Raw genomic sequence first — 13,462 nt, 5'->3', positions numbered from 1 at the left:
CTATCCCGGAAGCAACGGGCACGAGGCAGGGAACAACCCAGGATGGGGGGGCCAGCCCATCGCAGGGCACAGTCGCACACCAGTCACTCACACACGCACACCTACGGGCAATTTAGCAAGTCCAATCAGCCTCAGCATGTTTTTGGACTGTGGGGGGAAACTGGAGTACCTGGAGGAAACCCCACGATGACATGGGGAGAACATGCAAACTGCACACACATGTGACCGAGGCAGAGACTCGAACTCAGGTCCCAGAGGTGTGAGGCAACAGTGCTAACCACTGCACCACCATGCCTTTCAATTCAATTCAATTTTATTTGAATAGTGCATTTTCACATTACTTTGTCTCAAAGCGCTTTACATTATCCCTGCCCAAAGCCCCCAGTGACAAGCCAGAGGTGACGGTGGGAAGGAGTAACTCTCTAGAAGGAAGAAACCTTGGAAGGAACCAGACCCAAAGGGGGAGCCCATCCTCCAGGGGGCAGCAGAGGGAGCCCTAAACCTAACCAGACTCAAAGGGGGAGCCCATCCTCCAGGGGGCAGCAGAGGAAGCCCTAACCCTAACCAGACCCAAAGGGGGAGCCCATCCTCCAGGGGGCAGCAGAGGAAGCCCTAACCCTAACCAGACCCAAAGGGGGAGCCCATCAAAATACAAGAGCATTTTTAGTCTTTTCGTTGCAGTCACGTATTTTTATAAAATAGAGTTTTCCTATCTTGGTCTCCATAAAGAAAAAAAAAGGGTATTCATCAGGGTTGTGGGGACATTTGGTCACACACACACACACACACACATACGGGTTTTTAAGTCTTAAGAGGACTTTGCCTCCCAAACCAGTTGAAACATGGTTTTAGGGGACCCACCTTTCCCTTTGCTCTAGAGAAGTGCTGTAAACATCAAAAAAAATATTTTGCTTTGCACAACACAAATATCACTTCATATTAATTCTAAAGTAAATGAAGCTCTTTACATTACCACCTGACACTATGGTAGCATATGGGAACCTCCCAAGAAACTCCCTCCTACGACGAGAACATTGTTTGTGAGGTCATACATGATTTTCCAGGACATCAAATGAACACACACACAAACATGTCCATTCACTGTGCTAGAAGGTCAGTGATGTTTTATTGGACCTCGAATATGCACAAAAACAAAAATGACTTTTTTCCTGATTAATGAAATGCAGATTACTTATGCACAAGTACTAACGTGAAATTAAAATATTAATATTAAAATAATTAATTTTTTATTATAACTTGTAACAAAAGACTTTCTGCAACTTAAGAGTGCATGACACGAGGGCAAATTCTTTACTCCTCAAAAATTAGAAATAAACAATATTTTTCTCCTTGGCATTTTTGCCTCTATAGAAAATAATATATATTCAATTAGACATGGTTTTCCTTTTTAGTGTGATCCCTCTATTTCTAACAAAATCTCTTATATTTTGTACAGTGCGCCCTGCCAGAACAGGGTCCTCAGCTGACTTGCACTGCTGACACTCTGCCATTGTTGCCAGTTTTCCTTTGGTTATATGATCTTTAAAATGTTTCAATACAGCTGTCACCTCCTGTTTTGACCACTGTGTTCGCGACTTCTTCTTTGAGGTTTTAATTGCTGCTGTAAAAACCTGGCCCACTGTCACAGAAAAAAAACAAATCAGTCAGTATTATTTAGATGCAAACACATACAAATAACTGAAGTAGTTATACATGAGATTGCTGAGAATGATAATGTTGAGCTGGGATATAATTTACTACAGTTGAATGTGTAGGGCAGTTCTTTCAGTAAAGAATGCATACAACCTGTATCGAAAAGCTAAATTTGTGTATTAATTACAAAGGATATAAAAATAGTCATTTATGAAGAATGACACCAGAATTCCTGTGCTATAATCTGTAGTAATGTTAAACTTAACATTATTCCATTTAATTAGCACACAGACATTTAAAAGTTATGTTATCCAAGGTTTAGAAAGCTGAGCTTCACAATGGTTTAAAGATGGATTCATACCCAGGTCATACCCAAATTAATTACACATATTAACTGGCTAAATAAGGCAAGAATTCAACACATAGAATATTGCAAATAAGAGAAACAGCATGAATGTCACTACATGAATGTTACTTGATGGGAGACAGAGGGAAATCCAGATTGATCCAGAGTAGCTCTCCATATGGCTCTTTTTCAGCAAAGGTCCCCCACCACTAAAACTCACTGAGAAAAATGACCTCCCTAGAGACCTGTGACAAAAGTCCTGACTCAATTGTGTTGCTTTACTCTTATGATGATTGTACAGACTACAAGGTTTTCTTGCCACTGATCACCTGCCAAAAAATCCCAACATAGATTCACTTCCTAGTAGGGCATGCCTGAACAAGAACTTGGGCATAGTTAAATTGGTCTTTAATATATAGATGCTGATACCAGCTATAAACCTTGGAGGAAGGATGAGAATCTTACAGACAAGAGTTCACCACTGCCAGTCTCCATCCTACACGTCACAACTGTTGCATTGTCTTCTCTAGCTATACGAACCCCTTGAGACATCTCCTGTGAGATTCTGGCAGGCAAACCAAAAACCCAGACCCTTCCTCACTCCTTTACTACAAATGGCTTTGGGGAACACCATTCATGTTGCCACAAGTCCCAAAAGCATCAGAATCTATGGCAACATGTAAGATGTGCCACAACGCCAGCCAAATATACCACTTAGCAGTGGACAAACTTATTGTCTCGGTAATCAAGCTTCTTTCCATAAAAAAATCGGAATTATACTGAAAGTTACCACTGATGGAATCTGTTGAGCCTCCAGCATTATCTTCTGTAGCTGGCTGAATGCTTTGACTTTCTGTAAGAATATGGAACTGCTCAGTCAGTATACATGCAAACAATTCTAGTAGAACATGGAAGAAAAATAAACTGAATATGCTGCTAACACTGCAGAATGCATGAAAATACTTTAAAAATACCATTCAGTCTTGGTGTGCCCAAGGTAGCATCCTCTGTATCACTGTCAGGTTCAGTTCCATCACTGCCATCAGTTAAGTTGATCTCATCTTAAACAAAGAAATCAAATTGAACTAAACTGGGACAATGATGCTACAAAACATATTATGCTCATGTTTTAAAAGTATCTGAGGTGCATATAGTTAACCAATCCAGATGAATGTGCTCAGATTTCACATATTTATCATGAAAAGGACATAGAAGTAGATACTGTACAAAAGCGTACCTTCAATTTCAATTTCATCGAGTGATTTGCCTTGAAAGTTAGGGAGACACCCTTTTTCCATAGCAAGCAGAAGTTTGGATATTTTTGCCAGCTGAGTTGTCGCTTCTGGAAGCCTGTAATACTCACGGTGTACACGAATATCGTGCCCCAAGAAGTCAGCAACTTGATCTAATTCATTGTTTTTCAAATTAAGAATTTGTGATAGAGTGGCCACGTGTTTGCGCAAATGTGTTGACCTGAGATGTTGTGGATTTTGAGCACCACACTGAGTTGCATAGAGCCGCAAGCAATCTTGACCTCTGTAATGACTCTGGCATTTGGGTCTAGCAAACAAGAAGCAGTTATCCTGAACCGCACACTCTGTTCTTTTATTCACCAGAAGTGTTAGGGCATCTACCATATCTGGTGTGAGGAGGACAGCAACCTTTCGACCTCTTTTACCTCTGATTTCAACTCTACTAAAATGACTACAGAGTTTCTGCTCAAATTTGGAAAGACCTACTGCAACATCTGCGTGAAGTAGTGTGTTCTCTCTTTCCTGGAAGCTTTTGAGCTGCATTTTAGATACTTCACCGGCACGCCTACGATTGAAAATAATTACCCTTGCAAGGGTAGCTTTTGCAAGTTCTGCATAACTTTGTGATGATGATGTTTTTTTCAGGTTTTCAGATGCTGCATTGGCAGTAGTTTCCAGGTGTTTATGAAGGAGCTGAACATCATGAGTGAAAGGCAGTGTTGACGGTTTATTGAATTTTGCTTCATTCATTGTGCTTAAAGCCCTGTGTGATATTAGCTCAGACCACTTGGTGGTATATAGCTTTCTGAATGTCTCAGTTGACTTAATTAACTCTTCATCTTCTGCCATTAGACCTCTGCAGTGGATGAGCTCGCAGACCTTTTGCAATGTGTGGCCCAATTTCAATGCTAGGCTTGGCCTTTGGTAGTAGTTTTTTTCTTCGTCATGACCTGACACTTTCTTCACAGCTTCAATAACATGCTGGAAATTAGCTGGTTTTATAGCTTCCTCAAGGCTGTATATAGAGGACTCACTGCGCAATGTTATCAAAAACCTCCCAATTTCTCGAAGCTTCTGACGAATATATTCAAACTTGGTAGGGTCATTTCCATGTTTGTTGAAGAATGACTGCGCTAGCTGAAGAATGCAGAAGTCATTGCGTACAACAGAAGATATGTCATCTTGCTTCATTGCACTCAAGAGCTTCCAAACTCCTCCAGATATCTGCTGCAAAGATGTAGACTCTGCCATGGCAGCCAAACCCAACACTCTGGTCCGTCCCTGATGTTCACTTACTGAACCTGGCTTTGAGGAACATCTTCTCACATGTCGCCATAGTTCTTTACGCCCAAACATTGCTTTGCAGTACATACAATGCACAAACTGTTTTGAATCACAATCTTTGTTTGGCCTTCGTTTTACTTTAAGCAACCCATTTCCTTTCTCTAATACATTGGAATTATGCCGATAGTTCCCCTTGTTCCGAATTTTTTCTAGTAGTCTTTTGCGTTCTTTTGAGCGTTTTGGAAATGACAGTGCTTCTGCAACTTCAACTTCAGTCAAATGGGTTTTTAAATGACGAGATATTTTTGACTGTGGTTTCCCACAAATGTAACAGTAATTCTTATTTTCAGAACAAGAAATGTCTGATGATTGAAGACATTTCTCAGCTCCAGCCATGTTACCCTTTGCTCCTGCCACTGATACATCCTTATAATCTCCAGGCAAATCAAGTGCACTAGTACCACCTATTATTTCCAACTGCTGTTCACTTGTAGGTGTTTTATGGTCTTTTCTGGGCAAAGAAACACGATCTGATCTATTAATTAAAGCGTCAACTTTTGATGATCTTTTGATCTCTGAAAGGCGTTTAACTTGACTGGTGCTTGAAAGTAAATCTGTCCCTTCTGCAGAACTGTCTGACTCATTGTCTGATTCTCCACTTGTCAACTCCTCCAGACAACAAAATAAATCATCCTCATTTAAACAAGACACTTCCCTGGCCTTCAAATACTGTGAACCTTTGCTTACACCTTCCTGGTTCAACTTTGTTTTCTGAGATTTGGTGCACTCTGAGGTGGCAACTTTCACGTTCTGTTCATTTGAGGAACATTTGTTTTGGACATTGTTTACATATCCTGCTGCTAACTCCACTGAACTGCACGATTCACTGTCTGAGTCTGGGACATATTCCTCATCTGAGAGTGACACTTCCTCATCAGAACTTGAAAATCCTATATCCTAGTATCAGAAAAGAGAAAATCACTATGTAGCATTTGTGAAGAGAGATGGTTCATAAGTAAAACTGTAAATATACTGTACTCACCCATGAAAGTGGTTCTTCATCATTCTTTTCAAATTTTGCAAAGCAGTTCTTGTGCCAAAATTTAGAGCACACTATAAGAGAGAAATAAATTGTACTCATATTTCAAATGTATTTAAAATAGGGACACAAATTGTGGCTAATTCCTTTAATCCACAATCAACCCCTATTAGGCCATGATTAGATAAACCCTTAACTGATAGGCATAACAAAAACACACACACAAAATACCAAAGCGTCTTTGAGTTTATGTAAAAGCACTATATAAATAAAAATGTAAAAACAAAGAATGCCCTAGCTAAAAAAGTGCCAGTTTAACATTGGGTCTATGGATGATAATTACATATGTAACAATATAAAACAGTTTAGTCATAAGCGATGATTCCAGGGCTTATACACTTCCTCACAATTAGGATTCATGAAACACAAGTAATATTACCTCTCAATATTACCTCTCAATACATTGTCTCAATATTACCAAGTAATTTTGAGACAGAAAAGTAAAGTTTTTTGATGAATAGCTAATGCCAGGTCTTAACAGCAATCATGTTTGCAAATAGTGAGTTATCTTTAGGATGCTGTGAAGTAACAAATATTTGAATGGGAAGTTTGTACTCAACTACTCTACAAGACAAAGTGCACTGCAAAGAAGATAACTGGCAGTAACCTGGGTTATATAAAAAGCATGTAGAGAGACTTCAGATATGGGGTTTTTCATTATTTGTGATAGAAAAGGTATACTGGTTTATGGTGTTAAATTAGTTAAGTATATAAACAACACATTGTTTATGCTTGTATTTGAGGGCTCATTAACCCATACAAATGTTACTCTGCACTGCACATTTTGCAATGCATGGCATAACTGTCAGATAAAGCAGCATTCCTTTTTTCATTGTTGGAGGTGTTTCTGTGTATTATTATGGTGCATTCTTGTGGTATATTCCTACTACTGTGCCTTCATATACACAAGTAAAAACATTCCTGGCTTGAATGATAAAACCTCTTCATATCACTTTGTGTTTATGGGAAATGAATCATCTAACTGAGACTGGTGATCAGACAATCTGAACTTTGGCGATCATTAATTAATTTAGTGTTAACATTCCCAATTCAAAGTCAGAGAACACAGGGCAAATGCTACCTTTACTACCTGAATTACACCTTCCAGTTTTTCTCCACCAATCCAAAATCACCTTCAATGACACTAATCTAGCAAAGTAACAATTTGACAAATACTGCATAAGAAACACTTTAAAAAAACCTGCATAATATTACTTACTATCTTAAATACTTGCAAGGACTGTTACTGACCTTTACACCTCAGACCAATCCACTTGAGTGGCGCCACAGGTCCAAAACATGCAGAACATTTGTCCATGCTTGAAAAATTTGCATGGATGACCTCATGCTTACAGGGCTGCTGAACAAAACAAAAAGGAAATTACATTCTGAGTGGGAATTCTTAAAGGCTTTTTAAAAATGACACTAAAAATCACAATATCTCACTATAATTCTGTAGATGGCACACCTACATGTCAAGTATAATTAAAACCTTGCATTACCTTCTCAACATTCTCATTTGGAAATGATGATCTGTGACCCCCTGTCTTGCAAAAATCAAGTTTGGTGGCTACCTTCAAAACAGATTAAATGAAGAAGTTCAGATAAACACAAAAAATAATATCTAGACCAGCAGTCAATAAAAACTGCTAGAATCATTGTCATAATTCATAATTTGGGCAGGCTTAGGACCAAGATCACTGACCTCTCAGACAATGTCAATGCATAAAACACATGCTTATGGGAACAGAAACAACTCTTGCAATTATTTGTGCCAGCTTCCATCCATTTTCCAAACCACTTATCCTACTGGGTCGCCCGGAGCCTATCCCAGAATCAATGGGCACGAGGCAGGGAACAACCCAGGATGGGGGGCCAGCCCATCGCAGCGCACATTCACACACCATTCACTCATGCTCACCTATGGGCAATTTAGCAACTCCAATTAGCCTCAGCATGTTTTTGGACTGTGGGGGGAAACCGAAGTACCCGGAGGAAACCCCACGACGACATGGGGAGAACATGCAAACTCCGCACACATGTGACCCAGGTGGAGATTCAAACCTGGGTCCCAGAGGTGTGAGGCAACAGTGCTAACCACTGCACCACCATACCGCCCCATGTGCCAGCTTCTTGAAGTAATATTTCTACTCATTGGAGTATATGAATAAATAAACTTAGTGAATCATTAAGGAGATATAGAGAGGTCATGAAATCGTTTACAAAAACTAGAAAACTATAACATGTAACATACAGTTCAACAGCTTCAATTAAATGGTGTCTGTACCTCCCCACTGTCCCAATTCAACTGAGAATCAGTTTGGCGTTTTGTGCTCCTACAATACACAAAGTGCAAAATAAACTAAAATAAACTAAATAAGCTAAACACAGTAGATGCTTATTCCTAAACACAGTAGATGCTTATGGTTGCTGATCTGGTGACCCATAGATAATCAGCTGAAGTTCACGTGATTGAATCAGTTGAACAATAGTACTGTAAGACTTAGGTCTTGCAGATCTATTTCTATTTTTAAATTTGTGCCACTCATCAAAAGCTATTTTAATTACAGAAAACTAAGGAATATTATATATATTCTAAGTAGCAACTAGTGGAATTAATAATTAAAGTCACTCATCAGTAATCTAGTATTCTCCATGACCATCCAGTGCATCCTTATGGCATTATTGTTGCGAACTTATTTAAAACCACTGTACAAGACCATTTATGACATGCTGAAACATTTGCACGATGCTCTTAAAACCTAATGTACATGCAAAACACTACTTTCTATAAGTAGTATATGCTCCAGTGTGGTGAACCCGCTCAAAAACACAGCAAAAGGCCATCTATGACATAAATTACAGCTTCATATTAAGAAGACCCCCGAGTCCATGTTTCTGTCAAACACTATATACACACACAACTGATAAAACTCTACGCCGAAACACATTTGCAGGGTCCTCTTAAAACCTAGTGTACCGCCAAACTAGGTTTGTGTTTACACACTTACCTCTTCTGTCTCTTCTCTTAGGACATCTGCATGCTGTCCTTCTGGCAACAACTGGACATTCGTAGTCATTCCCACATCGGTTATGTTCTAGAAACACAAATAAAAATATAATTCCATACTGCACATAGTAGTTATGCTGGAGAGAGCAGAATGTTAACAGTAAATGAAATGCTCCTACCACACATAAGCAAAACTATACAACTAAATCAGTACAAAAAAATTACATAAAACTATCATTGACAGAACTGCATTTCTAATATCTAAGCTCCTAATGCATCGCACATAATGCAAATTACCTGTTCCATTTCTTTGCTAAGTGATGAGTTATCCATCAGAGTATTGGCACAGGGGTCTCCCTCAGAAACAGCCTACAAAATAGTTTTCAGAACAATATTTCATGCAAAACACTGCTTGCTATAAGTGGTCTATGTTCCAGTGTGGTGAACCCACTCAAAAACACAGCAAAAGGCCATCTATGACATAAATTACAGCTTCATATTAAGAAGACCCCCGAGTCCATGTTTCTGTCAAACACTATATACACACACAACTGATAAAACTCTACGCCGAAACACATTTGCAGGGTCCTCTTAAAACCTAGTGTACCGCCAAACTAGGTTTGTGTTTACACACTTACCTCTTCTGTCTCTTCTCTTAGGACATCTGCATGCTGTCCTTCTGGCAACAACTGGACATTCGTAGTCATTCCCACATCGGTTATGTTCTAGAAACACAAATAAAAATATAATTCCATACTGCACATAGTAGTTATGCTGGAGAGAGCAGAATGTTAACAGTAAATGAAATGCTCCTACCACACATAAGCAAAACTATACAACTAAATCAGTACAAAAAAATTACATAAAACTATCATTGACAGAACTGCATTTCTAATATCTAAGCTCCTAATGCATGGCACATAATGCAAATTACCTGTTCCATTTCTTTGCTAAGTGATGAGTTATCCATCAGAGTATTGGCACAGGGGTCTCCCTCAGAAACAGCCTACAAAATAGTTTTCAGAACAATATTTCATGCAAAACACTGCTTGCTATAAGTGGTCTACGTTCCAGTGTGGTGAACCCGCTCAAAAACACAGCAAAAGGCCATCTATGACATAAATTACAGCTTCATATTAAGAAGTCCCCCGAGTCCATGTTTCTGTCAAACACTATATACACACACAGCTGATAAAACTCTACGCCGAAACACATTTGCAGGGTCCTCTTAAAACCTAGTGTACCGCCAAACTAGGTTTGTGTTTACACACTTACCTCTTCTGTCTCTTCTCTTAGGACATCTGCATGCTGTCCTTCTGGCAACAACTGGACATTCGTAGTCATTCCCACATCGGTTATGTTCTAGAAACACAAATAAAAATATAATTCCATACTGCACATGGTAGGAATGCTGGAGAGAGCAGAATGTTAACAGTAAATGAAATGCTCCTACCACACATAAGCAAAACTATACAACTAAATCAGTACAAAAAAATTACATAAAACTATCATTGACAGAACTGCATTTCTAATATCTAAGCATTGTTTCACACAATGTTCAAACACAAAATCCCAGTAATCTCTGCAGTTCTCATCAACACCATATCCTCACAGACAATGCTTTTGTCAAGCACACTTTCACACGCTGATCTCCCTTTTGCAGGGACAGAGAATTACCAGCATTCTCTCTGCATATCCTCATTCAACACACATCTATATCTCCAACTACTTAAACCTAATAATCACACATACAAGAGTTTAACTGAATTACTTTCCCTGTCCTCCCTACCTCACTTGATGTGCTCTGCTCTTTTGGGTGCAGTTGGTCTTTTTCAGTAGCCACCTGTAAATATTAGTTATATATTATGATATACGATAATCATTGTCAATGAGAAAGGCTTGAGAAAAAGAATATAAACTAATGAAAATACTTTTAATCACTTAAGTAACATATCTGGATTTCACCCTTCTTTTGCAGAAGGATGATTATTTCTAAATGGTTCTTTCATGTCTAAATACCTTGCATCTCCATGGCCAGTCAGAGTCACCGTAGTTATATGTAATTTCTTCTCCAGGACTAATGCTTCTGGTTGCGAATAAACATAGATGGGGCTTTCCTGATATGGTGATTTTTTTCATTTTGCTGTTTGGGCTAACATGGTCATCATTCACCAGTCTCCCAAGGGAGCCATCGTCTCGGGCAGCATCAATGCTGTATCACATAAAGTGAAAAGTCAGAAAAACTACCATATTCTAGTAAATATCAGAGCACTAAAGACATTTAAAAATGAGTATGTCAGCAGTCACCAAAGGCTTATATTATGTTAAAGAACATGCAATGTCATACATACCAAAACAATTTTCCATTGAAATAAAATTCAAACATGAACACTTTGAGGGCATCATGATATATTTTCTGTCTACTTTCACATTCATGCCTGCTGATGAGTTGCCCTCTGTATTCCAGAAGAAAATCTCCCCTCTCAAAATGGAATCTGCTGTATACCCCACGGCCTACAAGAGATAGCAAACACTAGATTAAGATCAGCCTCGAATGCTCCTGCACGATGATCCCTGTTAACAATAAGCACCATAACATTAATACACAAAAAAACCCTGGATAAAATCAAATATTCGTACACAAACTTTAAATTTACCTTTATATGAATTTATATATTTCACATAAAGTCCATCTTTGTCTTTACATGCAGATATAAAATATGCAGCCTCTTGTTTTGGAGAAAGTTTTCTACTTCTCAACTTCGAAGAAGCCATCTCCTCCTGTGAAGAATGATTGATGTTTATTCATATATTCAGTTTATATTATTTAGTTTATGTTTTAAGCAGATATTTAATGCATGACATCCCTTTTATTCTACAAATGTAATTCAGTAAGAACGAATGACTAATAAAGTTTGTTGGGAAATCGAATTTACCAAATGAATTCTGGATATGAGCTAACCTAAAGAGCACAGATACAGCCATACTATCCTAAGGACTTATCGCACGACACCGAATCATCCTCGGTGCAATATTTACACAATGAAATCGCTTTATCTGCACTTAATGACTACATAGTGTTCACCTTTGAAACAGAATACGATCGACAATCTGGTATTTATTGTAAATTTCGAAGCAATGCAGATAATGCTTCCGTATTAACAGGGATTAGGAATGTGTAGGCAGTGCCGGTGCACGTATTCGTCACGTAGAGTTCGGTACATCACTTCGGTACACCAGCACTGGAGAGTGTATAATCGGCGAGACCAAGACAGTCTCCCGGCTCCGTTATACCCAACTCGGTTGCTGGAAACATATCCGACATGCTAACTGATTTGAGACGACATCATCCAAGTGTATGTGCGACCAGAGAAAGGCAGAAACAACCTCCGCAAGTTATTCTCCGTATGGCATTTAAGCAGCTCTGCCAGAAAATTCTAACCTGGCATAAAAATTATCGCTACGTAACTGCGGCCATACTCGGAAGTAGGCGACAATTGGATTGTGTTTTCCCTGCTGTAAAGAAATTGCACCGAACCACGAATCCAAAACCGAAGTTTTTCATTATAGTTATGATGTTTTATTTTAGATGTTTTTATTTATTTTACATATTTATTTTTACAATGTGCGAATAAAAGTCTCTTGGGTTTTGTTAATCAGACACGTCGACAGATTTTAATCTTATAAATGAGTTGGTGGTCTCAGTATTAAAAATAAATAATTTAAAAACATATTCTGTTTTCCCTGCTGTACCGAAATTTCACCGAACCATGAATCCAAAACCGAAGTTTGTATCGAACCGTGCATTTTATGTATGGGTACACCCCTTGGAATTTGCATTTAACTCCAGCAATTTGAAAAGAAAACTTAGTCTATTATTCTATTATAAAAACAATTTTCTTACCTGATTACAGTCTGTTCCACGACTTGGATATTACAGGATATTGTAGTGTCCTCTTAGTCTCCTGCTGAAGTCCACCGATAGAAACGAGGATTCGCAGTGAATGACATACCTCTCAGCCAATCACAACCTTAGATGGCTAGTCCAGAACTAGCCAATCAGCAGCCGTAAATCTTAACGCAAGTGTTATTCTGGTGTTTCTCCGGCTCCAGCCTACAGAGGGCGCGATGCTGAATGCAGAGTTTACACTGTGTGAACTGGTTTTCGTGGTTTTGTGGTGTAAGAGGACTTGGCCCCAAAGTTTGCAGGGGGGGTTTTCTAACTTAGATAAATGCATCTGTATTACAGGAATTATGAGGACACCGTCCCTGTCCTCATAATCCCAAATGTCCCGATAATGTCGGCACGTAATCAGGTGAAAAGTCCTGATAAATCATAAAAACCAACGCACACACACACACACACACACACACACACAGGGCCTCCACCCTCCACCAAGACACCAGTTAGTTAACTAGCTATACAATTAGAAATAACACTTTAGAAACGTCTGACTGAGGTAACCGTGCTGAATTTATGGGATATTGTTAAAGCCTTAGACGTAAATTGCACTATAACTACTTTTCTGTGACAGAAAATTAACTGCGAAGTTAATGGTACATGAAAATATAGAGTAACAGCAGCATCTAAACACATTATCCAGCTCTGAACATGTTGGGGCACAAAGCTGTTGGGGTCACTCGCAATACAGGAAATGAACTGCCCTTTAAATTACTGAAAGAATGGAGGAAGAGCAGCAACATACATTTTTGTATGTATTCGGCTGTGTCTTTCAGTATAAAACACTGCTGCCTACACAGTTACACTTGATTATTTAAAAAACAAGCAACGTATCTCCTAGATGCAGGCATTTTCC

General features: G+C 38.9%; 1 protein-coding gene and 1 long non-coding RNA gene across 6 annotated transcripts; both read right to left on the bottom strand.

Moving 5' to 3' along the window:
* Nucleotides 1-1,093: 1,093 nt before the first annotated feature.
* si:ch73-269m14.4 (uncharacterized) lies at nucleotides 1,094-8,475 on the bottom strand. Of its 5 annotated transcripts, none has more exons than XM_048994807.1 (8): nucleotides 7,923-8,460; nucleotides 7,138-7,209; nucleotides 6,887-6,995; nucleotides 5,579-5,649; nucleotides 3,237-5,493; nucleotides 2,974-3,060; nucleotides 2,790-2,852; nucleotides 1,094-1,639 (listed from the first exon to the last, which is right to left on the bottom strand). In XM_048994807.1, exons 3-8 carry the CDS (start codon nucleotides 6,951-6,953, stop codon nucleotides 1,386-1,388), a joined length of 2,799 nt encoding a protein of 932 aa, XP_048850764.1. In that variant the 5' UTR covers nucleotides 6,954-6,995; nucleotides 7,138-7,209; nucleotides 7,923-8,460; the 3' UTR covers nucleotides 1,094-1,385. The 5 variants fall into 5 exon arrangements, 4 of the variants coding, with proteins under 4 accessions (XP_048850764.1, XP_048850765.1, XP_048850766.1 ...); XM_048994808.1 differs by having other exon boundaries at nucleotides 6,887-6,992; XM_048994809.1 differs by having other exon boundaries at nucleotides 1,094-2,244; nucleotides 7,138-8,475.
* Nucleotides 8,476-10,223: 1,748 nt separating this feature from the next.
* On the bottom strand, nucleotides 10,224-13,018 carry LOC125719924 (uncharacterized). Its single transcript, XR_007385247.1, has 5 exons — nucleotides 12,550-13,018; nucleotides 11,303-11,426; nucleotides 10,997-11,159; nucleotides 10,665-10,857; nucleotides 10,224-10,488 (listed from the first exon to the last, which is right to left on the bottom strand). It is a non-coding gene; the product is annotated as an uncharacterized LOC125719924 (long non-coding RNA).
* Between the last annotated feature and the right edge of the window lie 444 nt (nucleotides 13,019-13,462).

The sequence above is a fragment of the Brienomyrus brachyistius genome, chromosome 24 (assembly GCF_023856365.1).
Source record: "Brienomyrus brachyistius isolate T26 chromosome 24, BBRACH_0.4, whole genome shotgun sequence".
In the NCBI taxonomy this organism is placed as follows: domain Eukaryota; kingdom Metazoa; phylum Chordata; class Actinopteri; order Osteoglossiformes; family Mormyridae; genus Brienomyrus; species Brienomyrus brachyistius.
Note: the sequence above shows the minus strand (reverse complement) of the source record. Positions and strands in the feature narration are given on the sequence as shown.

What these genes read in the sequence shown, in the direction of transcription:
- si:ch73-269m14.4 (XM_048994807.1), bottom strand. Translation starts at nt 6,953, where the DNA reads ATGGACAAATGTTCTGCATGTTTTGGACCTGTGGCGCCACTCAAGTGG. An exon ending in ATGAAGAACCACTTTCATGG is followed by an intron (nt 5,494 to 5,578) that starts GTGAGTACAGTA and finishes TTCTGATACTAG; the next exon opens with GATATAGGATTTTCAAGTTC. An exon ending in CTCAACAGATTCCATCAGTG is followed by an intron (nt 1,640 to 2,789) that starts GTAACTTTCAGT and finishes TTTCTGTGACAG; the next exon opens with TGGGCCAGGTTTTTACAGCA.